Raw genomic sequence first — 27,769 nt, 5'->3', positions numbered from 1 at the left:
CTGTGGGGACGACGTCATCAATGCACTTATTGATGAAGCCAGTGACTGATTTGGTGAACTTCTCAATGCCATCGGAAGAATCCCGAAACATACTGTACTGTATTCCAGTCTGTGCTAGCAAAACAGTCCTGTAGCTTAGAATCTGCTTCATCTGCTCAGTTTTTTATTGACCAAGTCACTGGTTCTTCCTGCTTCAGTTTTTGCTTCTAGGCAGGAATCAGGAGGATAGAATTATGGTCAGATTTGCCAGGTAGAGGTAGCGCGAGGTAGAGCTTTGTACGCGTCTCTGTGTGTGGAGTAAAGGTGGTCTAGAGTTTTTCTTCCCTCTGGTTGCACATTTAACATGCTGGTAGAAATGAGGTAAAATGGATTTGAGTTTCCCTGCATTAAAGTCCCCGGCCACGAGGAGTGCCACCTCTGGATGAGCGTTGTCCTGTTTGCTTCTGGCCGTATACAGCTCATTCAGTGTGGCCTTAGTGCCAGCATTGGTTTGTGGTGGTAAATAGACGGCTAGGAAGAATATAGATGAAAACTCTCTTGGTAGATAGTGTGGTCTACAGCTTATCATGAGATACTCTACCTCAGGTGAGCAAAACCTTGAGACTTCCTTAGATATTGTGCACCAGCTGTTGTTTACAAATATACATTGTCCGCCACCCCTTGTCTTACCAGAGGCTGCTGTTCTATCTTGCCGATACAGTGTGTAACCCACCAGCTGTATGTTATTCATGTCGTCGTTCAACCACGACTCAGTGAAAGATAAGATATTACAGTTTTTAATGTCCCGTTGGTAAGATATACGTGCTTGTAGTTTGTCCACTTTATTATCCAGAGATTGTACGTTGGCCAATAGTACCGATGGCAAAGGCAGATTAGCCACTCGTCGCCGGATCCTTACAAGGCACCCCGATCTCCTTCCGTGATATCTCCGTCTTTTCCTCCTGCAAATGACTAGGATGAGGGCCTTGTCGGGTGTCTGGAGTAAATCCCTCTCGTCCGGCTTATTAAAGAAAAATTATTTGTCCTGTTCAAGGTGAGTAATCTCTGTTCTGATGTCCAGAAGCTCTTCTCGGTCATAAGAGACGGTAGCAGCAACACTGTGTACAAAATAAGTTACAAACAATGCGAAAAGAAAACAAATAGCACAGTTGGTTAAGAGCCCATAAAACAGCAGCCATCCCATCTGGCGCCATTAGCAGTATCTTTGGCAATTAAGTTTAGAAATGTGGAGGCATTAACTGATGAACTGCTTTTGAAAATCATAATAATTCCTCAAAAGTCTCTACTCAGCTAGAGGCGTACAAAGTGTTAATTACCTTGGGAAATGTAATAGCTGTCATATAAAATGTTTAACAACATGTTTTCTGTTGCCATAAAGAAAACGATTAAATTATGATAGTCAGCAAAGCTCACTTAAGATTGTGTGTGTGTGTGTGTGTGTGTGTGTGTGTGTGTGTGTGTGTGTGTGTGTGTGTGTGTGTGTGTGTGTGTGTGTGTGTGTGTGTGTGTGTGTGTGTGTGTGTGTGTGTGTGTGTGTGTGTGTGTGTGTGTGTGTGTGTGTGTGTGTGTGTGTGTGTGTGTGTGTGTGTGTGTGTGTGTGTGCGCGTGCGTGCGTGTGCGTGCATGTGTGTGTGTGTGCGTCTGCGTGTGTGCATGTGTGTTTGTGGAAAATACTTTGCATGGGTCCTCAGATCCTCAAAAGGTTCTACAGTTGCACCATCGAGAACATCCTGACTGGTTGCATCACTGCCTGGTATGGCAACTGCTTGGCCTCCAACCGCAAGGCACTACAGAGGGTAGTGCATACGGCCCTGTACATCACTGGTGTCAGAGGAAGGCCCTAAAAATTGTCAAATACTTCAGCCTCCCTAGTCATAGACTGTTCTCTCTGCTACCACACGGCAAGCGGTACCGGAGTGCTAAGTCTAGGCCCAAGAGGCTTCTAAACCGCTTCTACCCCAAGCCATAAGACTCCTGAACATCTAATCAAATGGCTACCCAGACTATTTGCATTCCCCCCCACCCTCTCTTTTACGCTGCTGCTACTCTCTATTATTATCTATGCATAGTCACTTTAATAACTCTACCTACATGTACATATTACCTCAATTACCTCGACTAACCGGTGCCCCCACACATTGACTCTGTACCGGTACCACCTGTATATGGTCTCGCTATTGTTATTTTACTGCTGCTCTTTAATTACTTGTTCCTTTAATTTCTTATTCTTATTCATATTTTTTAAACTGCATTGGTGGTTAGGGGCTTGTAAGTAAGCATTTCACTGTAAGGTCCACACCTGTTGTATTCGGCGCATGTGACTAATACAATTTGATTTGATTTGATTTAATTTGGATTTGGAGAGAAAGAGGGAGGTAGTAGATGGGTTTGGAGAGGGGAGGGAGGTGGAGGAGGAGGTTTGGAGAGGGGAGGAAGGTAATGAGGCGGTATAGTATGGGTTTGAAGAGAAGATAGTGGATGAATTTGGAAAGGGGAGGGAGGTAGAGGATGAGGCAGATGTCTGGCAGCTGTCAGAGTGCAGCAGAAGAGAGTAAATCACAGTAAATTAGCTAGGCCACTCAATAAATGTGTCTGATCTGGTTAACATGACAGAAACACATTCTCTCTCCGCTGGATCTGAGAGTAACATAAACCAACCTGTTTATCTGTCAGCGGAGGTGTATGTGGACCATTCACCCTCACACATTGATTGTGTTGATTTTGTAGTACAAATTTTGATTTTGTAGAAACATGCTTAACTTGTGTTATCGAAAATTTCCGAGTTGATTCCTGCTTAGATGAGAGTTCCATCTATTTATGATAGGACAAAGTTTAGATTTCCGCCTAAATAGACATACCCAAATGTAATTCCTTTCCATGAGATGGCCATAAACAATAACTGGTAATGTTGCATAGTCTTAGAAAGGTCTAGAACTCACCTTTCCGGTCATTTTTAAAATAAATTGCTTAGGTGTTCTCACTTTTGAGGACACAAACTCAAGTACATAGTGCAAATATGATTGAAATATGAAAATATGAATTTTCCCTATTCAACAACAGTGAGGCATTAGGGCTTGAAAGGACTGAAATGCTTTCTGAATATAGTAACAATCCAATTATAAACATATTACTATAAGATTTCACCTTTCTTATAACTGTAAAATAAATATGACCATACTTACTGACAGTACAATATTGGCATTATTTCATATAACTGACGACAGAGACTTTTATTCTCAACGTCCACTGAGCAGCACAGAGACACCATTCAAATGTGTGCAGACTCATTACAACTTCAACTTAAAGCACAAAGTGATTTCATCCATCTGTGACCAAGAGAAATTAGTCTTGTTAAAATTCTATGAAATGATTTTGTATTTTTTCCTGTTGAGAGCTAAAAAATCAATGTGAGAACATCACAGCAAAATGAAACTACTATTGTGCATCCGCAAGACCAGGGATGGGCAACCGGCGGCCTGCATTCAAGAGGGGGGCTGCTAACATGTTTTGCTCACAATGTGGTGGGGGGGAATGCACATGTGGGTACACAGACCCGCAAGCAACTGCGCCCCTCATGATGAGTTGAGATTTTTTGTGGCCCCCACCCCCAGCAAAGTTTAATATACAGTACCTGTCAAAAGTTTGGACACACCTATTCATTCAAGGGTTTTTCTTTACTTTGACTATTTTCTACTTTGTAAAATAATAGTGAAGACATCAAAACTATGAAATAACACATATGGAATTATGTAGTAACCAAAAAAGTGTTAAACAAATTGTTAAACAGATTCTTCAAAGTAGCCACCCTTTGCCTTGATGACAGCTTTGCACACTCTTGGCATTCTCTCAAACAGCTTCATGAGGTAGTCACCTGGAATGCATTTCAATTCAATCAATCAATCAAGTTTATTTTATATAGCCCTTCGTACATCAGCTAATATCTCGAAGTGCTGTACAGAAACCCAGCCTAAAACCCCAAACAGCAAGCAATGCAGGTGTAGAAGCACGGTGGCTAGGACAAATTAACAGTTGTGCCTTGTTGAAAGATTGTCATTTCCACTTCAAAATGAAAGACTTGATTTTCCTTAATGGAAAATGTATCAACTCCTACAAAATGTCAATTAATTATAATCCACATAATAATTCACATTTCCTGTTGCTGTAGAATTATTTTCCTCCTGTAGCAAACTGTCTCAAATTAAGAACCTACATCTGTAGATGTCCTTCTCACTGCTTAGTCACAATCAATGATACACTTTCTGGCACACAATATTGCACAGTAATACACATAACTTTAACATTGAATATTTTAATGTTGTTAGGTTACCCTTGTAGAGATGATATATAATAGTAATCAACGGAACCTGTGAAGGGTACAGACGTAGGATCTTAATTTGATCACACAGTTGCAGGATAACTTTTCTACAATTCATGAAATGTAAAAGTTGTGTGTGACAGTGATGTCAAAAACCTGAGTTTTATATATATATTTCCACCCTATGAGGTTGGAATAATACTGTGAAATTGTAAAAATTATACTAATGCCCTTTTAGTGTAAGAGCTGTTTAAAAAAAAGACTGCTGGAAATTTTAGCCTGTTTTAGTCAGATGAAATTTTGGACTGCCTGGTGACATCACCAGGGGGTGAATTAGCTAATAGACCAAGAGAGTTCCAAGCCTCTCTGCCAATACCAGCTAGTTTTCAGTTTTCCCCTCCACACTCAGACCACTCCCAGACAGTCCTAGTAACATTTTTGCTTGAGAAATAGCTTTTTGCAAAAAAAAAAATATATATTAATTATTTTTGACCAACAATCACAGTAAGGTATTTAATTGCTACCCATAAATTATTTTATATTGAGATCAAAATTGCTTCATTAGACCTTTAAATAGGTTTCTGAATTTTCTGAATTTCACCTTGAAATTTCAGACTTGATTTTCGCTTATGAAAAATGTCCTGTTGCTGCAGGATTATTTTCCTGCTGGAGCAAACTGTCTCATATTAAGTACATATATGTTGTGGCATAATTGATTGGATTTACAGTATATAGCGCTTTACAAAGTAGGGGGAAACTCACGTCATCCACCGCCAATGTGTGGCACCCACCTGGGTGATGCACGCCGACCATTTTGTGCCAGAACGCTCACCACACATCAGCAACAGATGTAGGATCTTAATTTGATCACCCTGTAGTAGGAGAGCTTTCCTGCAATGCAGGACGTTTTAAAATTGTAGTGTATTTGAGGTTTAAAAAGATTTTGGCACGCGTCACAGGACAATGTCCCCTTCAATGCCCTGGGATCTCATTAGACCAGAGGGAAGAGTGCCCCCATCTGGCCCTCCAACACCACTTCGAGCAGCATCTGGTCTCTCATCCAGGGACCACCCTGCATCCCACAGAGGCAAGCCAGCAGTGGGATGCAGGGTGGTATGCTGCATGCATACCATTATGATTGCCCTTCTTTCGTATTATTATGATAGTATATGCCATTTTGCAGACTTTTATCCAAAGTGACAAACAGTCATGTATGCATACATGTTTAATCTATGGGTGGTCCTGGGAATCAAACCCACTATTCTGGTGTTGCAGGAGTCATGCTCTACCAACTGAGCTACAGCAAGTTAATCAATTAATGTCATCATTCCCTTAGTGAATGTGGGTCGGCGCTGCTGAGGAAGGATCAAACCACTGTCTGGTGTATGATTGAAACTCTCATGACGCTTGTCTACACGAGAACACGGCACAGGCTTGCAGCAGAACTTTTACGTCTGGTGTGCTAGCTAGCTAATCCACACTATTCCATCGACACGACTCTCTAAGACTGCCATGCTTCTACAAACATCAATGGCTCCGCTTCCCTTTCATTGAGTGGAACAAACGCTGTCGTAGTCACTCATCCTCTATTATACTGGGTTCTAACTGCAGCTGGAAAGAGACTGCCGTTCATTCACTTGAGATCCAAGAAAATACTGCGTATGAGATCAAACAAAAATATTTGTTTTGGGGAGGAAAAAACTGGGTAGATTCACAGTAAATTACTGTGACATTGGGCAAAAACACATCTCATAAAAATCCATGATGTAGCACCCTTCCCAAAAAGACTGATATATCCACACTGGCAGTGCACTGAAGCACAAAACTGAATGAACAAAACATGAGGTTTTTCCATGACAGACTGCCCAGGTGAATCCAGGTGAAAGCTATGATCCCTTATTAAATCCACTTCAATCAGCGTAGATGAAGGGGAAGAGACAGGTTAAAGAAGACTTTTTAAGCCTTGAGACAGTTGAGACATGGACTGTGTATGCGTGCCATTCATAGGGTGAATGGGCAAGACAAAATATGTAAGTGCCTTTGAACGGGGTGTGGTAGTAGGTGCCAGGTGCACTGGGTTGAGTGTGTCAAGAACTGCAACGCAGCAGTTTTTTTTCACGCTCAACAGTTTCCCGTGTGTATTATCAAGAATGGTCCACCACCAAAGGACATCCAGCCAACTTGAGACAACTGTGGGGAGCATTGGAGACAACATGGAACGCTTTCGACACCTTGTAGAGTCCATGCCCAAATGAATTGAGGCTGTTCAAAAGGAGCAAAAGGAGGTGCAACTCAATATTAGGAAGGTGTTCCTTATGTTTTGTACACTCAAGTGTTTTTAACATGTATTCTGTGGTATTCTAGTATGGACGTTGAAACGTAGCCTTAGCTTTGAGAACATACTTGTTTGGCTTGGCTTAGCTTAGCATGCTAAAGGTAGTTGCTTAGCTTAGCATGCTACGTTATGTCGGTTAGCTTAGCGGGCTAAAGACTATTGTTTAGCTTACAGTGCTAAAGACTGTTGCTAAGCTTATTGTGCTAAAGGATATTATTTAGCTTAGCATGCTAATGGCTGTTGTTTTGTATCTCCCTTCCTCCTCTAGCCTATCCCCGGCCTCCCATTAGAACCTACTCTTCCCCGTTGGAGACCAGCTCCACCACGCACAGCCAGTAGCCATGGCTGAAGACTTGGACATGCGCAATGAGCTGTCGGATATGCAGCAACGCGCCGACCAGCTTGGAGATGAGGTGAGCAGCACAGCCCCAACCCATGCTACTGTATACCACATTTCCAACAGATTTTTAGACACCTGAGAGACACTCATGCCTACACAGAAAATCATCCAAATTTAGGCATATGCAACTACACTTCAAAACCATCTGTATGTTTTAACTATAGAATGAAAACATCTGTATGTTTTAGCTATAGAATGAAAACATCTGTATGTTTTAGCTATAGAATGAAAACATCTGTATGTTTTAGCTGTAGCATTGAGGAAATATGAATTCCTCACTCTCCTCTTGACATAAAATCAACTAAAACAGATCCAGTCAACTTGTTTGTTTTTTTAAATACATTTTACAGTATCACACATTGTATCACAATCAAGCCCACTAGATTACTTCCTCCTGTCAGCAGCAGCCAGCTCCTGCAGAGGACTAGCAGGGCAGATGCACAGGGAGGGTAACATGCTGATGGCCCAGCCTCGTGCTTACAGCTCCTGTAGAGGACTAGCAGGACAGATGCACAGGGAGGGTAACATGCTGATGGCCCAGCCTCGGACTTACAGCTCCTGTAGAGGACTAGCAGGGCAGATGCACAGGGAGGGTAACATGCTGATGGCCCAGCCTCGTGCTTACAGCTCCTGTAGAGGACTAGCAGGGCAGATGCACAGGGAAGGTAACATGCTGATGGCCCAGCCTCGGGCTTACAGCTCCTGGCTCCGACTGTGCAATGCCAGGGTCTGTGTGTCAGGTGGAGGGAGGGTCCACCTGGTTCAGTTCTTACATAATAGTGGTGTGTGTGTGTGTGTGTGTGTGTGTGTGTGTGTGTGTGTGTGTGTGTGTGTGTGTGTGTGTGTGTGTGTGTGTGTGTGTGTGTGTGTGTGTGTGTGTGCGTGCGTGCGTGCGTGCGTGCGTGCGTGCGTGCGTGCGTGCGTGCGTGCGTGCGTGCGTGCGTGCGTGCGTGCGTGCGTGCGTGCGTGCGTGCGTGCGGATAAGTGTTAGTTTATGTGTGTGCCAAACCTAGGATAATTATAGTTGTAACTATGATTTGTTAATTATTTTGAAGCTGCAAAAGTGGTCTACTCTAATGTTGAGGTGATCCCTCATGTAATTAATTCTAGGCTATAGGCTATATTATTATTCATATCTAAGAGCCCTCCAAACCATGTGCTTATGATCATATATTTAGACTAATTCAACTAACTGTTGTAGTTTTTGGTTCTTCATCAAATATTTGGCATCCCATCAAATAAATATATATTATTTCATAACTTGCCTATATTCAATTACCTTCAAATATTTGGTTTTCTGAGAAGTATTCAAAATACTTTAAAATATTATTTGGTTTTCTGAGACCTGTACTTGAATATTTAAAAAAGAATGGTTGCCTTTTAGTTGAAATTCTATATAAACTACAAGACTACCTTGAGTATTTGAAAAGTTGGTATTTTGAAATATTTATTTATCCTTTATTTAACTAGGTAAGTCAGTTAAGAACAAATTCTTATTTACAATGGCGGCCTGCCAAAAGGCAAAAGGCCTCCTGCGGGGACGGGGGCTGGGATTTTTTTTTAATTATACAATTAAATAAAAATATAGGACAAAACACACATCACGACAAGAATGGCTTACACTCTCACAGCTGAGCAGAATACAAAACACACGCACAGGCAAACACAACCGGGAAACACAAAATGGGGGTTCCTATAAGTTTCTTCTCTCTATGGAGGGTGGTGGTGGTAGGAGGAGATGAGAGGCTAATGTGTGTGTGTGTGTGTGTGTGTGTGTGTGTGTGTGTGTGTGTGTGTGTGTGTGTGTGTGTGTGTGTGTGTGTGTGTGTGTGTGTGTGTGTGTGTGTGTGTGTGTGTGTGCACGCGCATGCGTGCGTGCGTGCGTGCGTGCGTGCGTATGAGATCATCATGCAAGAGGGATAAGATTTCACAACTCACACAGAAACCTCACAGCCTCAGTACAGCCTGAGCCTCATAGCCACACACTTAATGTTCTCTATTTAGGGAGAAAATTGGAATATGTCGCTAATGTTCGCTAGCTCGTTAGCTGGCCATCAATTGTAGAGGATGAGAAGGGGTCTGGGATCCTAAGCTATCTGTCACGCCCTGACCTTAGAGAGCCGTTTTAGTTCTCTATTTGGTTAGGTCAGGGTGTGATTTGGGGTGGACATTCTATGTTCTCTATTTCTTTGTGTTTGGCCGAGTGTGGTTCCCAATCAGAGGCAGCTGTCTTTCATTGTCTCTGATTGGAGATCATACTTAGGCAGCCCTTTTTCCCTCCTTCAGTGTGGGATCTTGTCTTTGTTTGAGTGCATGTAGTTTGCACGATGAAGCTTTTCGTTCGTTGTATTGTTTATTGTTTTTTTCTTGGTGGAACATTTTAATAAAAGCATGTACGCCTACCCACGCTGCACCTTGGTCTCCTTCCGATGACAAACGTTACACTATCAAAGCAGACTTTATGCAGTTATTTAAAAACAGGGTTTATATCGCTTTGAATGATACAAAAAATTAGAAGCACTGTTTAAAAAAAAATCTTATTTGAATTAAAATACATTTACAGTACAAGTTCTTTAATACTTCCAAATCTTGAAATGTATTGTTTCCACAGTATAGTTGTGATGGTTTCTCTGCCTCTAAAGAAAACATAGATTTTAACTGACTGATTCCTTTTGACGGGTAGTTACATCAGAGTTCTATGTCCGCCATTCAACCTACTGATACACATTATATTTACATTTTCTTATCAATGGAATATGTATGAAATTACAGATAATTCATTAACTTTCCAAATGATTATCATGTCGATTTGTAGTATCATGTTGATTGTATTGGTTATCGATTCCAGTGTCTACGTCCCAATTCCAGGCAATTCCATTTCACAAACACAGGGAGTGAGGTCTAGACCATATGGAGCTTTGTCAACCTACATCTCTGTCTCCACTCATATCTGTCATGTCTTCTCATGCTTTCCAATTCTAACTTTCTTCTCCTTTCTGCCCACAGTCGCTCGAGAGCACTCGTCGTATGCTACAGCTGGTGGAAGAGGTAAGAGAAAGACACCATTCATACTTACAGTGTTCACAACGCCAAGCCAGAATACAATGCAAGCTGTGTCACAGCTCTTAGTGTACTCTACAGTATCTGCCTCAGAACAGTGCATGGTATTGACATGGGCAAGACATGCACTGTGTGTTCTCACATGTACAGATCTGCCTGGCACAGCATATTCACTGGTGCACGTTTTACTCAGAGAGTGTTAAATGTATAACTTTCACAGTGTATGTATGAGTCCCACTAAGACGGTGTTAAATGAACACTGTTGAGGGTTGAATTGTTATCTTGGTAGAGAGAGAGAGAGAGAGAGAGAGAGAGAGAGAGAGAGAGAGAGAGAGAGAGAGAGAGAGAGAGAGAGAGAGAGAGAGAGAGAGAGAGAGAGAGAGAGAGAGAGAGAGAGAGAGAGAGAGAGAGAGAGAGAGAGAGAGAGAGAGAGAGAATTGACAGCTGTTGGGGAGGGGCCATGATGTCTCTGATTGGACAGCCTTGTGTTGCATATCTCACGGTCATGTTGATCATCAGTTCGCATATCTCACCGAACAGCACAGCACCTCCCTGTCAATACTGGAGGAAGAGAGGGGGAGAGAAGTGTAGAGAGAGGAAGAGATGGAGAGAAAGAAACCAGCACCTCGGACGTGACAAACAGACGAGCGTCGGTGAAGATAGAGGGAGGGGGGCTGTCTGGTGAAAGGGAAGACTTAAGAGGAGAAAAAGAAGGATAGTGGAGAGAGGGAGCTATAAAGGATGAGAGAGAGAGAGGAATAGAGGGACACATTAGTCAGCTATGATTAATCAGATGATTATGTGTGATAATTGTTCGGCGATAAGAGTGCATCACCACACTGGGTTGGAGCACAGATTCTATTTGATTTGAGTAGTGTGGAGCAGAGCTGAAGGGTTCAATGCAGTGCATTATGGGGATCATGTTTGATTAGAACCCCCTGGGAGTCCTTTTTTACTACTTTGGGTTTTCTCTGGGAACCGGAATGCTAATTTACAGAATAAATTATAGGGTGGCAGGTAGCCTAGCGGTTAAGCTTGTTGGCCCAATAACCAGAAGGTTGCTGGTTCAAATCCCCTAATTGCGCTGGATAAGAGTGTCACCTAAATTACAAAAAATGTAACAAATATTTACACACTGCAGTGGCTGCTTATTGCTCGCCCCAAACGTTGATGTCCTCTTCCTATACGAATATGAAACTATACGAATATGCTAATGTTATCCGGCTGTTGCGATTCGGACAATGTTACCCCTATTGTGACATTTTTTTGGTTGAGAAAATCGCAAGACCTTGATCTAACTTTGTCTAAAGCGTGAGGTGTTTTTTTTCTTCTGATGGTGCCGTCCTGTTTTTCAATCATGTTGCCTTGCCCTCTAATCTCCAATCTATATGGATTCTGTATACTCCCTTACTGATCCTACCTCTCTCTTTCTCTTTATTTCCTCCCTTTCATCTCTTCCTTCTTCTCCGCGGTTATTCGGGGAGTAGAGTAAAGATGCTGGTATCAGGACTTTGGTTATGTTGGACGAGCAAGGAGGTAAGTGTTGGATGTCTTCTGGAAGGGAAAACCAATGGGACTTTGTGCCCCGCCTTGCATCTGATGTTTTGCTATGAATAACTTAACAGTGCATGCTTTGAAGTGGTTAGCTAGAATGACAAACTCTGCTTTATATTTCAACATGAGTTATTTTCAAGTGCGTTGTACATTGAAATAGACAGATATATGGATGAAGGTACAAAAACACTCAAATAGCAATATTTTAGATACCCATGTAAACAAACAGAGATTTTCTTGATGGTTGAATTGTTTCCTGTGCACTTGCTCGTATCCATTAAGTGGCCAATTCCCCCCCCCCCCCAAAAAACAAAGAATATAGACATGATTTACACCTGATAATGACCAATAACAAATGTTATTTAGAGAAAATAATTACAGGGCCTAAACCCTGGCATTACTACTGGTTTGTTGTGCTTGGAGGGATTGATTAGAGGACATAATTGTCTTGCCGGAAGGCATTAGCCTCAATCCAGTCTTCTGATTGGCTGTAATCAGTAATCAGTTCCTTTTGGGGAAATCCCCCTGACCGAGGACCTTAATTACACTCTCAAAGTCATCTACTCATTCCTCTATCATCATCCCTCTATCCACTCATCCCTTCCTTCTGCAGTCCATCCGTCCAGCGCTGCCTCCACAAAGCCAATTTAGACTGCTGGCTGGTCGCTGAGGTGGCCGTAAGCCTGCTTAGCTGCTCTCTGACTTCTGCTTATTGACGGTGCCGTAGTGGAGAAGCCTGGACTGATGCAGTACACAAGGCTTGAATCAGTCACAGAATTAAATCAATTAAAAAGGGCCGAAAAATATAGGGTTTGTGAACAAAGAAATTGATTATGTATACTGAGCGAAAGAAAATACCTGTTCAACATCACCTTATTTCCATTTGACGTTCCTCTTAGTTGCCGCCGTTCAAGTAAAGGTCACATGACTTAGTTGTTTCTACAGTACGTGTGTATAAAAGCATGCCGGGGATTTTACAAAGGTGGACTTTATCAATTGGCTTAGCCTTGACTGCATTCCTGACCTACTCTACTCCACTTTCCAACCTCATCTTACTACAACACATGCTGTACGTAATTTCTACGCAACCTCCTAAACCACAACATCAGAGTTGTCCATCCACCCACCTACCTACCCGGTATCATTAATCCCCTTCCACACATTTTGTTTTCAATTCATTCACTGCAGGGAATTCATTGAAATGCAATGTCTGAGTTGAGAAATCCTCATATAAAAGATGGTCCATTTTAATTCATGATAAACTTTCTGCTGAATTGCCTGTATTGATAACGGAATTGACCCCAACCCTGCCCGACATCACACCAATAACATCCATCCAGCTACCATGTTCATGCCTTGATCCAATGTCTACACTGCCCATGAACAGCTCATCTCCTAGGGGAATGATACTGTAGTATAGGATCGGTAGGATTTCAGATTTGCCCCAGGTTTCCGTGATGCTACAGCCATGGAAAACCGTTGATGATGATATCTTTAGATTTAAAAAAAAAAATCCCCTCGCCAATGAGTAATAAACCACAAATATTTAGTTTTGCGTACTTTCAACACTAAAAGGCTTCTGTAAAATGAAATTCAAAAATAATATATTGAAACTGACAGTCTCAGTCTTAACTTTCTTCAGAATCCAGTACTCTCTGGCGTGAAGATGCATGCACTCAATAGAAACTCATATAGATTATATCATATTGTACACAGCTCAGTGCTGCTCATGACTCATATCTTTCTGTCAAATAGTCAATCAAATCCATTCCACTGCTGTCATCCCTTTGTCCTGACCAGAACAACTCGACCGTGTTGAAGATGGCATGAACCATATCAACCAAGACATGAAGGAGGCCGAGAAAAGTTTAAAAGATTTAGGGAAATGCTGTGGTCTTATCATATGTCCCTGTAACAAGTAGGTACTGACCCAACGAGCACAAAGGTTCTTCACTTGTGGTGGCGTCCATTTTTTTCCCCTTTCGTCACAGTGAGTGTCTGAATCTGTTGTCTTCTCTTCTTTGTCTTCTCTCCTCCTTCCTTCCTTTCTTTCCTTTCCTTTCCTTTTCTTCTCACGTGCTTCGTTCTGTGGGGGGATAAATGACTTGTGTTTAATCAGAGCAACTGGAGCGCATCGAAGAAGGAATGGACCAAATCAATAAGGACATGAAGGATGCAGAAAAGAATTTGAACGATCTAGGAAAATTCTGTGGTATTTGCTCCTGCCCATGTAACAAGTAGGTGATGCCTGCCTGCCTGCCTGCCTGCCTGCCATTAACCAAGGTAGAAGTGACGTCATAGTGGCCAGTAGTGCGTTAGTCTGCTCAAGCTCTAACCAGACTGACTCCTCCCCTCAATCCTCTGATCCTCTCGTAAGACATCTTGACACACATTCACACATACATACAGTACCATTCAAAAGTTTGGACACACCTACTCATTCCAGGGTTTTTCTTTATTGTTACTATTTTCGACATTGTAGAATAATAGTGAAGACATCAAAACGATGAAATAACACACATGGAATCATGTAGTAACTAAAAAAAGTGTTACACTTATTTTATATTTGAGATTCTTCAAAGTAGCCACCATTTGCCTTAATGACAGCTTTGCACACTCTTGGCATTCTCTCAACCAGCTTCATGAGGTACCTGGAATGCATTTCAATTAACAGGTGTGCCTTGTTAAAAGTTAATTTGTGGAATTTCTTTCCTTCTTAATGCATTTGAGCCAATCAGTTGAAGATATCCCTATTTGGTGAAAGACCAATTCCATATTTTGGCAAGAGCAGCTCAAATAAGCAAAGAGAAACGACAGTCCATCATTACTTTAACACATGAAGGTCATTCAATCCGGAAAATGTCAAGAACTTTGAAAGTTTCTTCAAGCGCAGTCGCAAAAACCATGAAGCGCTATGATGAAACCGGCTCTCATGAAGACCGCCACAGGAAAGGAAGACCCAGAGTTACCTTTGCTGCAGAGGATACGTTCATTAGACTTACCAGCCTCAGAAATCGGCAATTAACCTCTCTGGGGTAGGTGGGACGCAATCGTCCCACCTGGCCAATAGCCAGGGAAAATACAGAGCTCCATATTCAAATAAAATGATATAAAAATCTAACTTTCATTAAATCACACATGTAAGATACCAAATTAAAGCTACACTCGTTGTGAATCCAGCCAACATGTCAGATTTCAAAAAGGCTTTTCGGCGAAAGCATAAGATGCTATTATCTGATGATAGCACAACAGTAAACAAAGAGAGTAGCATATTTCAACACTGCAGGCACGACACAAAACGCTGAAATAAAAATATAATTCATGCCTTACCTTTGACGAAATTATTTTGTTGGCACTCCAATATGTCCCATAAACATCACAAATTGTCCTTTTGTTCGATTAATTCCGTCGGTATATATCCAAAATGTCAATTTATTTGGCGCGTTTCATCCAGAAAAACACAGCTTCCAACTTGCGCAACGTCACTACAAAATATATCAAAAGTTACATGTAAACTTTACCAAAACATTTCAAACTACTTTTGTAATACAACGTTAAGTATTTTTAAACGTTAATAATCGATCAATTTGAAGACGGGATGATCTGTGTTCAATACAAAAAAAAAAAAAAAAATGATGCTACTTTTTTGGTAATGTGCCTCTCTCAAACAATTTACTTCAAGTGACCCTCATTTACGATGGCCGTACTTCTTCATTACACAAAGGAATAACCTCAACCAATTTCCAAAGACTGGTGACATCCAGTGGAAGTTGTAGGAACTGCAAACAAGTCCCTTAGAAATCTGGTATCCCAATGAAAACCCATTGAAAAGACAGTGACCTCAAAAAAATTAAATTTCTGAATGGTTTGTCCTCGGGGTTTTGCCTGCTACATAAGTTCTGTTATACTCACAGACATGATTCAAACAGTTTTAGAAACTTCAGAGTGTTTTCTATCCAAATCTACTAATAATATGCATATCTTATATTCTGGGGATGAGTAGCAGGCAGTTGAATTTGGGCATGCTATTTATCCAAAAGTGAAAATGCTGCCCCCTACCCCGAAGCAGTTAACTGCACCTCAGATTGCAGCCCAAATAAATGCTACACAGAGTTCAAGTAACAGACACATCTCAACATCATCTGTTCAGAGGAGACTGCGTGAATCAGGCCTTCATGGTCGAATTGCTGCAAAGAAACAACTACTAAAGGACACCAATAAGAATAAGAGACTTGTTTGGACCAAAAAACACGAGCAATGGAAATTAGACCGGTGGAAATCTGTCCTTTGGTCTGATGAGTCCAAATATGAGATTTTTGTGAGATGCAGAGTGAGACACAGACTACGTCTTTGTGAGATGTAGAGTAGGTGAATGGATTATATCTGCACGTGTGGTTCTCACCGTGAAGCATGGAGGAGGAGGTGTGATGGTGTGGGGGTGCTTAGCTGGTGACACCATCTGGGATTTATTTAGAATTCAAGGCACAATCAACCAGCATGGCTAACACAGCATTCTGCAGCGATACGCCATCCCATCTGGTTTGCGCTTAGTGGGACTATCATTTGTTTTCAACAGGACAATGGCCCAACACACCTCCAAGCTGTGTAAGGATTATTTGACCAAGAAGGAGAGTGTTGGAGTGCTGCATCAAATGACCTGGCCTCCACAATCACCCGACCTCAACCCAATTGAGATGGTTTGGGATGAGTTGGACCGCAGAGTGGAGGAAAAGAAGCCAACAAGTGCTCAGCATATGTGGGAACTCTTTCAAGACTGTTGGGAAGCATTCCAGGTGACTACCTCATGAAGCTGGTTGAGAGAATGCCAAGAGTGTGCAAAGCTTTCATCAACGCAAAGTATGGCTACTTTATGGCTACTAATATGGCTATTTTACATATTTTGATTTGTTTAAAACTTTTTTGGTTACTACATGATTCCATATGTGTTATTTCATAGTTTTGATGTCTTCACTATTATTCTACAATGCAGAAAATAGTAAAAATAAAGAAAAACCCTTGAATGAGTAGGTGTGTCAAAACTTTTGACTGGTAATATATGTGCACACATACACACACGACATGATGTCACACACACGTTCTGCACACACACACACATGCACACACAGACAGTGGTGACTGACAGGAGCCTCAGGTCCTCATGGGTCTCACTCTGGTAATAAACCTGGACAGGCCTCTAGACGTATCCCAGAATATTTTGTGGATTCCACAGAATCGGCTCGGGAGCTCCCCACAGGCCCATCTGTCACAACCAACAATCAACAAAGGTGTGAGAAGAGTGTATGGAGGTTTTCAACCCCTTAACAATGCAGTGTTAGCTTATACAGCATGTAGACTATATTGGAGTTCCCCTCAACAGCATAATAGCCAAGCTGAATACTGCCCACAAATGTCCAAACACTTGCTGTCCCTAACTATTAATGCTAGACAGACAGGACAGACTTTCTATGGCCCCTGAACACACCAACCTACCAAGTCTTGACCCCTATCCATCAACAAACCAGCATCTCCTCCACTTAGATCAGGCCAAAACTCATCAGCAGGGGCTTCTCCAGGCACCCTCCTCCAAGCACCCTCCTCCAAGCACCATATTCTAAGTGCCATTCTCCAAGCTCCCTTCTAGTCCAAGCAAACGTATCGTCAGCACGCTTACATGACAGTCCGAGTGTATAGAACAGCACCATTCTCCTCCCTCCTCTTGCCAGACTATCATAGCCACTGTAGTAGCCACTATTACTTTCATAGCCACTATTGTTACTATTACTTTCATAGCCACTATAGTTACTATTACTTCCATAGCCACTATAGTTACTATTACTTTCATAGGCACTATAGTCTCTATCTAAGCCACTATAAGATTCCATGACTGCTTGTCACTTTTCTTCGTCTGCATGTAAATACCACATGGTCAGACACCCAAACAACCTGAGATCTGCAGAATAGATCAGTAATTGCACGTCATGCAGACAGATCTCTGTCTCTCTCCCTGCAACTGTGTACTCTGCACACCCAACCCACGAATGACTACTGACTGGAATGACTGGAGAGCATGTCCATCGAATGCCATGCATGCTGATGATGCAACTCATATTAATGGTACACATGTTGAAAAAATGATGCTGATGATGTTCATGATGAACTCCTGTTATTTGTCATATAATTGGGTGCTAAATTGGGTCCCATTAATTTGCCACTTATGGCAGTGACTGGAAAAATGAGAATAAGGGATCATCAGTAATTGTCATAATTATAATAAACATAAAATAACATTCATTTTTTAATCAAATCAATTGCTATTGGTCACATACACGTGTTTAGCAGATGTTATTGCGGATGTAGCAAAATTATTGTGTTTCTAGCTCTGACAGTGCAGTAATATCTAACAAGTAATATCTAACAACAGTGCAGTAATATCTAACAAGTATTATCTAACAACAGTGCAGTAATATCTAACAAGTAATATGTAACAACAGTGCAGTAATATCTAAGAAGTAATATGTAACAACAGTGAAGTAATATCTAACAGTTTCACAGCATATACCCAATGCACACAAATCTAAGTAAAGGAATGGAATTAAGAATATATAAATATATGGATGAGCAATGCCAGAGCGACATAGACTAAGGTACAGTAGAATAGAATATAATTATACTGTGTATACATATGAGATGAGTAGTGCAAAATATGTAAACATTATTAAAGTGACTAGTGTTCCATTTATTAAAGTGACCAGTTATTTCAAGTCTATGTATATAGGCACGAGCCTCTAATGTGCTAGTGATGGCTATTTAACAGTCTGATGGCCTTGAGATAGAAGCTGTTTTTCAGTCTCTTGGTCCCGGCACTTCATACACTTCATACATACCTCAAAGTGCTTGTATAGGAAGAGAGAGACGCAAACAGGTTATAATAGGCTACTAAAACCAAATTATTATTCTAAAAACGAGTGGATACCACGCTGCATTGCCTATGCAGTGGCCTACCACCACTTCCACTTCCACAGAGCACTGTGGTAACTGTGTGCCGCCTTCTTCCCATGCAGCCCCAGGGAAGCAGCTCAGATCTAGGTCAGCCAGATCATATATACTGTGGGCAAGATACCCTGTTGACTGAAACCCAGGGCTACGTTCTAGATATCTAGATCTATACTGGAGACAAGAACTCGATCCACTGGATTTAACCTGTATTGTTGGTCTCTTTTCTTATTCCTCCTCCAATCATATGAAATGAATCTTCTTCACTAGTAGGACTATAGGGACTAAATGTTTTATCAGCCAGTGGATCAAAAGAGTTAGTTAACCCTGATGAGGTGTCTCTCTTGTTGTCTGATTGACATCATATCCAAGTACAGTAGGTAGAGTTTTAAGTCCATGGAGGGTATACGGTATGTGTTACTAAAACAGATTCACTCTGATCAGGGACTTGGGAGTTTCTCACAAAAAACAAACACATTTTTACCTCATAAAACGAGAGAGTGATAGAGAAAGTTGCAAATGGCACATCGAAAGAATTGGATAACCTAACTGTTGCATGTAAAACAAATTGTATAAGATAACTGAGTCAAGTGAATGTAGGAGGAGAGGAGAGTTAACCGGTGTGCCTGGCTGTATGTGTTTACCACAGTGGTCTTTGTAATCATCGCCTCAGTCCATTTCTATAAATACTAGCTCAGCGGGAGTGCTCAGAATCAGCCATCTTCTCCATCGTCTGATAAAACAAGAAATATCTACCATCCTCGAGCTTCGAGGTTACAGAAAGTCTTAATCCAACCGAGCCATTTGGTTACTTAGAGGAAAGACAGACATGGTTTTAGGGAGAGGGAAGAAAGATAAGTCAAGATAGACATTATAACTCAGGGTCCTCTTATGCTCCATGTTGAATGTTATTCAAATGAATAATTGCATACAAAATACAGTATGACATACATTTCACACAGACAGACAATTTGTGATGGTGGTTAATATCTTGACTACGGCAGTGTACTTATAGACTCATTAAAGGGAGCCTGAAGCATAGACTCACCCAGGGTCTATGCCACCATAGAAGCTGCCTGTCATGTTTAGATCTCTGTCTGACACAGTACATAACAAATCTAGATACAGCTACATCATTTGTTTTACATTCATCTTGGTTAACCTGCTAATAATTAACCTACTAATAATAATATTACATTTTATTTATAAAGAGGAGGCCAACATTTTGTCAAACCACCCCATCATCTGACTAAGAAGGCCTTAATAATGCACTATTCACTGATCGACCTTAAAGGGATACTTCCTGATTTGATCATCTACTTCCCCAGAGTCATATCCAACTCGTGGATGCCATTTTTATGCCCCTGTGTGCAGTTTGAATGAAGTTGCTAACGAACATTAGTTCAAATGCTAACTAGCATTAGCACAATGACTGGACGTCTATGGTAACTGCTAGCATGCTAGTAGATACCATAGACATCTAGTCATTGCCAACATCCCAAAGTATCCCTTTAACACTACCTATTATTTTTTATTTAACTAGGCAGTCAGTTAAGAACAAATTCTTATTTACAACGATGGCCTACCGGGTAAAACTGGGTTAACTGCCTTGTTCAGGAGCAGAACGACAGATTTGTACCTTGTCAGCTCGGGGATTCGATCCAGCAACCTTTCGGTTACTGGCCCAAACGTTCTAACCACTAGGTTACCTGCCGCCCCAAATTAACCTATCCTAGATAGATTCACAACGTGAACAAAATAGTTGACATTAGAAAAGAAGTGTACTCTTGTTATGTCCCTCCGCTTTGTTCTCTTTTCCAGTTCTTCCCCAAACACTGTGGCAGTCCAGTCCTTTTATTCTATGTTGTCTGTCTGCCAAGCCCTTGTCTCTCTGTTCTGTGTCACATATAGCCACACTGAGGCTGCGTCTTAAATGCCACCCTATTCCCAGAAGTAGTGGATGTGTGTTGGGAATAGGGTGGCATTTCAGATGCAACCTGGGACATACCATTGTGAGAATTGGGGGAGGGGCATTTCAATGTGAAGGAATGCTTTGGGGTGGGTGGAGGAGGGTGGGAAAAAATGAGTTATCCCAACTGTTGTTTACAAAATGCATGTAAATACTTAAGAGGTCAAATTATTCAGCTGGGAAAAGGTATGTGTCTCAGCATACTAAACTTGCATACTAAACATACTAAGCCTGAGTACAGTGTGTTATATGCCATTGAGATATGACATCGCATCACACTAACAATGTTAAGACTAGAGAATGAAGGAATGACCAAACCCATGCCTGCTTTCTCTGCTTTGCTTGGTTAGTCTCTAGTCTTTGACTTGTTTCTCATATTTCTATGTGGCGGATTAAATCATGATGAAACAGCTACACCTGATAGATAATATATCTAGTCCTGATTAAGCCTCACCCTCCTCTTCCTCGACCCCCCCCCCCCCCCAGGATGAAGAGTGGCGGCAGCAAGGCTTGGGTGAACAACCAGGATGGGGTGGTGGCCAGCCAGCCTGCCCGTGTGGTGGACGAACGTGAACAGATGGCCATCAGTGGAGGATTCGTTCGCAGGTGAGGGAGGGGGCCGTGGAGGGACAGGGTGGGTTGGTGGTTAATGTTGGGGGCAGGTGAGGGAGGGGGGCCGTGGAGGGACCGGGTGGGTTGGTGGCTAATGTAGGGGGCAGGTGAGGGAGGGGGGCCGTGGAGGGACCGGGTGGGTTGTGGTTAATGTAGGGGGCAGGTGAGGGAGGGGGGCCGTGGAGGGACCGGGTGGGTTGGTGGTTAATGTAGGGGGCAGGTGAGGGAGGGGGGCCGTGGAGGGACCGGGTGGGTTGGTGGTTAATGTAGGGGGCAGGTGAGGGAGGGGGGCCGTGGAGGGACCGGGTGGGTTGGTGGTTAATGTAGGGGGCAGGTGAGGGAGGGGGGCCTTGGAGGGACCGGGTGGGTTGGTGGTTAATGTAGGGGGCAGGTGAGGGAGGGGGCCGTGGAGGGACCGGGTGGGTTGGTGGTTAATGTAGGGGGCAGGTGAGGGAGGGGGGCCGTGGAGGGACCGGGTGGGTTGGTGGTTAATGTAGGGGGCAGGTGAGGGAGGGGGCCGTGGAGGGACCGGGTGGGTTGGTGGTTAATGTAGGGGGCAGGGATATTCAGTTGTTTGGGTTTGGGGGAGCTGTATGGAACTGAGAGTTTGATGGGAGTCGAAGGTCCCCAAAGGAGGAGAAATCAAAGGTGAAATATGTATGGCTACCTTTATGAATTATATTATTCAATATGTAGTGTGTGGTCTTGTTCTTCTGTCCTTGTGGGTACCTGAAATCCCCAAAAGTCCCCACAAGGATAGTAAAAGATGGAAAATGATCCCTCGTGAGGACATTTCCCAAATCCCAGCGAGGACAAAGGCTGTTTTAAGTTTAGAGGTTAGGTTTGTGGTTAGGGTTACAATTAGGGTTAGGCGTTAGGGAAAATTGGATTTTGAATGGAAATTAATTTTACGTCCGCACAAGGATAGAAAAACAAGAGTGTGTGTGTGTGTGTGTGCGAGCGAGCGAGCGTGTATGACTGCGTGTTTGTTTGGGTGCATGCAACCCTAATTCAGTTCCTAAACCACAGGGTAACAGATGATGCCCGGGAAAATGAGATGGATGAGAACCTGGAGCAGGTGGGAGGCATCATCGGTAACCTGCGCCACATGGCCCTGGATATGGGCAATGAGATCGACACCCAGAATCGACAGATCGACAGGATCATGGAGAAGGTACTGCTCTTAGTCCTCTATTGGTCCTCTATTGGTCCTGTATCGGCCCTGTGTTGGTCCTCTATTGGTCCTCTATTGGTCCTCTATTAGTCCTGTATCGGCCCTGTGTTGGTCCTCTATTGGTCCTCTATTGGTCCTCTGTTGGGAAAAGGAAGGGAAAGTGGGATACCTAGTCAGTTGCACGACTGAATGAATTCAACTGAAATGTGTCTTCCGCATTTAACCCAACTCCTCTGAATCAGAGAAGTGCGAGGCCTGCCTTAATCGATGTCCACGTCTGTATTAGTCCTCTATTGGTCTTTCATTGTATATATGCTATTATTAGGAGTTGACATCACATGACAACCGAGACTCAATAGCCTCACATCTCAAAGTGCCGTTATCTACGTATATTATCTGCAAAATGTTCCAAGAGAAAACAAACAGGACCACAAATAACTTGTGTTTTCCTTTTCCTTTCCTTTTCCAGGCTGATTCTAACAAGACCAGGATTGACGAAGCCAACCAGCGGGCCACTAAGATGCTGGGCAGTGGCTAAGCTCCCAGAGCATGTTGCTTTTCCCCCAATCGCAATTTATTGTCATGGTATTTACCTTCCAGGTTTGCACATGTGCACATATCACCTCCCCACATTGTAAATGTTGTTCTGTGTATCGTTTGTCTGGCTTTTTCAATAATTGTCCTCGTGAAATGAAATATTTCTTATCCTCTGTATCATTCTTTCCAAAGGTTGCATACAGTGCTGACTCGATGGCTCTAGTTCACTTGTGAAGTGTATATTCTCTTTATCAAATATAGTAAATACAGGTAACTGCCAAAATAAAGGAAACACTTGAGTAGATTAGGGTTCTGGCGGCTCTGTTTTGGTGTGAGTGCATTTTCCTGGCCTGATTTAGGTCCATTCAACCTCTTCGAGGGCAAGGTAAACAACAATAAATACACAGCCATTCTGAGCGATCACCTTCAACCTATGCTGAAGCATTTCTGTCGTGATGGGAGTGGTCTCTTTCAGGATGACAATGCCCCCATCCACAGGGCACGGGTGGTCACTGAATGGTTTGATGAGCATGAAAATGAAATAAACCATATGCCATGGCCATCTCAGTCACCAGATCTCAACACAATTGAACACTGATGGGAGATTCTGGAGTGGCGTCATGGACAGCGTTTTCCACCACCATCAACAAAACAACAAATTATGGAATTTCTCGTGGAAGAATGGTGTCGCATCCCTCCAATAGAGTTCTGGACACTTGTACAATCTATGCCAAGGCAAACTGAAAATGTGCTGGTGGCTTGTGGTGGCCCTATGCCCTACTATGATACTTTATGTTGGCATGTCCTTTATTCTGACAGATACCTGTATATACTGTATAAAGGTACACTGCCGGATGAAAAATATAATAGGAATGCTATACAAGCTGTTTTCCTTTTCAGTATCTCAGTATCGTCTTAGTAAAACTGTGTCATTCCATCAGCTACTGTCATGCTCCTTATTTTGATGTTGTCATGACGAATGAAGAAGAGGGAAAAAATACGATGATTACAAATTATAGTAAATTCAAAAAGCACTTAAGTACAATCACTGTCTTTGGTTCATTACTGTTCAGACAATGTGCAACTAGATTCGCTGTAATAGACTTTGCATTCCAAGTGATGTTAATTGTGCGTTCTGCATGACTTATACATAAAGTATAAACTTATACATACATTTTTGTCTTATACATAAAAGCGGTCTTAAAAATATATACACTGAGTGTACAAAACATTAAGAACACCTTCTTAATATTGAGTTGCACCTCATTTTGCCCACAGAACAGCCTCAATTCATCAGGGCATGGACTCTGCAAGGTGTTGAAAGCGTTCCTCAAGGAGGCTGACCAATGTTGACTCCAATGCTTTCCACAGTTGTGTCAAGTTGGCGGATGTCCTTTGGTGGTGGACCGTTCTTGATACACACGGGAAACTGTTGAGCGTGAAAACCCCAGCAGCGCTGTCGTTCTTAACACACTCAAACCGGTGCGCCTGGCAACTACTACCATACCCCGTTCAAATCTTTTGTTTTACCCATTCATCCTCTGAATGGCACACATACACAATCCATGTCTCAAGGCTTAAAAATCCTTCTTTAACCTGTCTCCTCCCCTTCACCTACACTGATTGAAGTGGATTTAACAAGTGACATGAATAAGGGATCATAGCTTTCACCTGGATTCACCTGGTCAGTCTATGTCATGGAAAGAGCAGGTGTTCCTAATGTTTTGTTCACTCATGCTCAGTATTATGACACAGTTAAACGATCCATACTCTCCTGCAAGTTTGCAACAGTTCCACTATTTATATCAACATATATTTACAGACTGTGACCATTGTACAATAATGCAAAATGATCTTCACGTGAAGAGATTATCATGAAAAAATGAGGACCTGTTTTTTTCTAAATGAATATGCAGTTCAGTGAAGATATTAAATATGTGCTGAAAGGTTGGTGACTAGTTGGGCACTGTATCATAGGTTTTGGATGCTCTGGGGGGGGGGAAAAGCAAAACAAAAACTCGTATTTCTGAGAGACATTACTTTTATAAGAGGACTGTATTGTGTTTGTTTAATCTCCCCGTGTGGTTTATTAATGGTAAAATAATAATGATACAAATATGAATATGATAGTAATAACACTCTGAAACAAAAAATGACATACAAATGTTTTTTTGTTTGCTTCTGTATTTTTATAGCGATGCACACATCAAATCGCTGAAATTAATTAATAAATACCTTCTCTGAACGACACAATAGATTCAATTGTGAGATTGACGTCCTCAAAACGCATGTAGTATTAAAACTCCCTTTGTATTCTCTGTGATTGCCCATGATGGATCTTTATTGCTCTTGTCGGTCAATGGCTTTGTCTATATAGACACACACCTGCTAATACAGTATATGTCTGTCTTCATCTGTCGGTCAGATTCACCAGGCCAAAGACAACAATATCGTTATACCCACACTGACATATAACAACAACATAATATGCAACCAAATGATGTATGAACATGAAATAAATACTGTATGTAAATTGAACAGTATATGTAATGTTAACAATACCCAGTATATGTATACTGTGACTGACATTATACATGTAAATAAGACACATATTTGACTATGCCATCCATCTTTACAGTTATGTATCTTTTGTAGTCACGTGAACGTTTATTCATTTACATTTTTTAAGCACGACTGCGTCCCAAATGGCACCCTTACCTACGTAGTGCACTACTTTTGACCAGTCCCCCCCCCAAAAAAAAAAAAATAAGCTGTTTGTTGTTGTCACATACACATGATAGTTGCAGAGAAATGTGTTGCTTTACAGGGTCAGCCAGAGTAGTACGCTGCCCCTGGAGCAAATTTGGGTTAAGTGACTTGCTCAAGGACACATCAGAATATTTTTCACCTTGCCTGCCGCCTATATAGGGAATAGTGTGCAATTTGGAAACGGCCCAGGATTCAGTATCTGGTGGGCCATTAGAAGGTCTCATTAGTAAGATGAATGCGATGGGGGCGTTTCATAATTATGATACATAATTGTATATTGTGAGACGCAGAGTAGGGTGCATGGAGGAGGAGGTGTGATGTGTGGGGGTGCTTTGCTAGTGACACTGTCAGTGATATATTTAGAATTCAAAGCACACTTAACCAGCATGCCTACCATTGCATTCTGCAGCGATACGCCATCCCATCTGGAGAGTGATGGAGTGCTGCATCAGATGACCTGGCCTCCACAATCACCCGACCTCAACCCAATTGAGATGGTTTGGGATGAGTTGGACCGCAGAGTGAAGGAAAAGCAGCCAACAAGTGCTCAGCATATGTGGAAACTCTTTCAAGACAGTTGGAAAATAATTCCTGGTGACTACCTCATGAAGCTGGTTGAGAGAATGCCAAGAGTGTGCAAAGCTGTCATCAAGGCAAAGGGTGGCTACTTTGAAAAATCTGAAATATAAAATATATTTCGATTTATTTAACACTTTTTTGGTTACCGCATGATTCCATGTGTTATTTCATAGTGTTGATGTCTTCAATATTATTCTACAATGTAGAAAATAGTACAAATAAAGAAAAACCCTTGAATGAGTAGACGTGTCAAAACTGTATGTAAACTTCCGACTTAAACTGCAATTAAGGTCACAGTTATGAAAACTTAGGACACTAAAGAGGCCTTTCTACTGACTCTGAAAAACACCAAAAGAACGATGCCCAGGGTCCCTGCTCATCTGCGTGAACGTGCCTTATGCATGCTGCAAGGAGGCATGAGGACTGCAGATGTGGCCAGGGCAATGTACTGTGAGACGCCTAAGACAGCGCTACAGGGAGACAGGACGGACAGCTGATCGTCCTCGCAGTGGCAGACCATGTGCATCGAAAGCTGCAATAATTATAAGAGAACTTCCGTTCTTGGAGGAGTTCCTGCATATTTTTTGGCAAACCTTTAGTTTGAATCCGACCAAGCTGCCACAGAGAGCGAGAGCATGATGCTGCATCTTTTCTGTAGCTTCCAGTAAGATAAATCAAGATCTGGGAAACATTGGGGAAAACAAGTGCTGATTTAATACCACACTATCACCATCTGTCTGTAGCTTCTCCATTATTCATTACTGAAGTGAGAGGAGAAAAGAGAAGAGAGGCGGAGAGAGGAGAGGAGAAGAGAAGGGGAGAGAGGGGCGGAGAGAGGAGAGGAGAAGAGAAGGGGAGAGAGGGGCGGAGAGAGGAGAGAAGGGGAGAGAGGGGCGGAGAGAGGAGAGGAGAAGGGGAGAGAGAGGCGGAGAGAGGAGAGGAGAAGAGAAGGGGAGAGAGGGGCGGCGAGAGGAGAGGAGAAGAGAAGGGGAGAGAGGGGCGGAGAGAGGAGAGGAGAAGAGAAGGGGAGAGAGGGGCGGAGAGAGGAGAGGAGAAGAGAAGGGGAGAGAGGGGCGGAGAGAGGAGAGGAGAAGAGAAGGGGAGAGAGGGGCGGAGAGAGGAGAGAAGGGGAGAGAGGGGTGGAGAGAGGAGAGGAGAAGAGAAGGGGAGAGGGGCGGAGAGAGGAGAGGAGACGAGATGAGAGGAGATACTGATGGACTGATCTTGTTTTGTGTCATTTGTACTATGTGGCAATAGCATTCAACACAATTCAAACCTGGTTTCAAATGGTGCCTAGTAGTGCCAATGCTATTAATGTGCAATTACCATTTGACCATTTGATTTCTAAAATCTATGAATAAATACTGTCAAATAAAGTGCTACCCACCAGTCCCCTTATCCACTCACTGTGGTTGCATCCCAAATGGGATCTTATTCACTATATGGTGCACTTCTTTTGACCATATCGGCCC

General features: G+C 42.3%; 1 protein-coding gene across 2 annotated transcripts in view; it reads left to right on the top strand.

Moving 5' to 3' along the window:
* Nucleotides 1–25,267, top strand: part of LOC139556574 (synaptosomal-associated protein 25-A-like) — a 44,342-nt gene extending 19,075 nt beyond the window's left edge. Inside the window, exons 2-8 of one of the 2 annotated variants that reach the window (XM_071370694.1) lie at nt 6,919–7,063; nt 10,057–10,098; nt 11,598–11,646; nt 13,784–13,901; nt 21,113–21,232; nt 22,268–22,412; nt 22,882–25,267. In XM_071370694.1, coding sequence (XP_071226795.1) covers nt 6,992–7,063; nt 10,057–10,098; nt 11,598–11,646; nt 13,784–13,901; nt 21,113–21,232; nt 22,268–22,412; nt 22,882–22,950 — 615 coding nt within the window. In that variant the 5' untranslated portion in view covers nt 6,919–6,991 and the 3' untranslated portion in view covers nt 22,951–25,267. Of the gene's footprint in view, nt 1–6,918; nt 7,064–10,056; nt 10,099–11,597; nt 11,647–13,464; nt 13,583–13,783; nt 13,902–21,112; nt 21,233–22,267; nt 22,413–22,881 lie in introns of both variants that reach the window. The other variant, XM_071370695.1, reaches the window with a different exon arrangement.
* Nucleotides 25,268–27,769: the final 2,502 nt, after the last annotated feature.

The sequence above is a fragment of the Salvelinus alpinus genome, chromosome 27, assembly GCF_045679555.1.
Source record: "Salvelinus alpinus chromosome 27, SLU_Salpinus.1, whole genome shotgun sequence".
NCBI classification, from domain to species: domain Eukaryota; kingdom Metazoa; phylum Chordata; class Actinopteri; order Salmoniformes; family Salmonidae; genus Salvelinus; species Salvelinus alpinus.
Note: the sequence above shows the minus strand (reverse complement) of the source record. Positions and strands in the feature narration are given on the sequence as shown.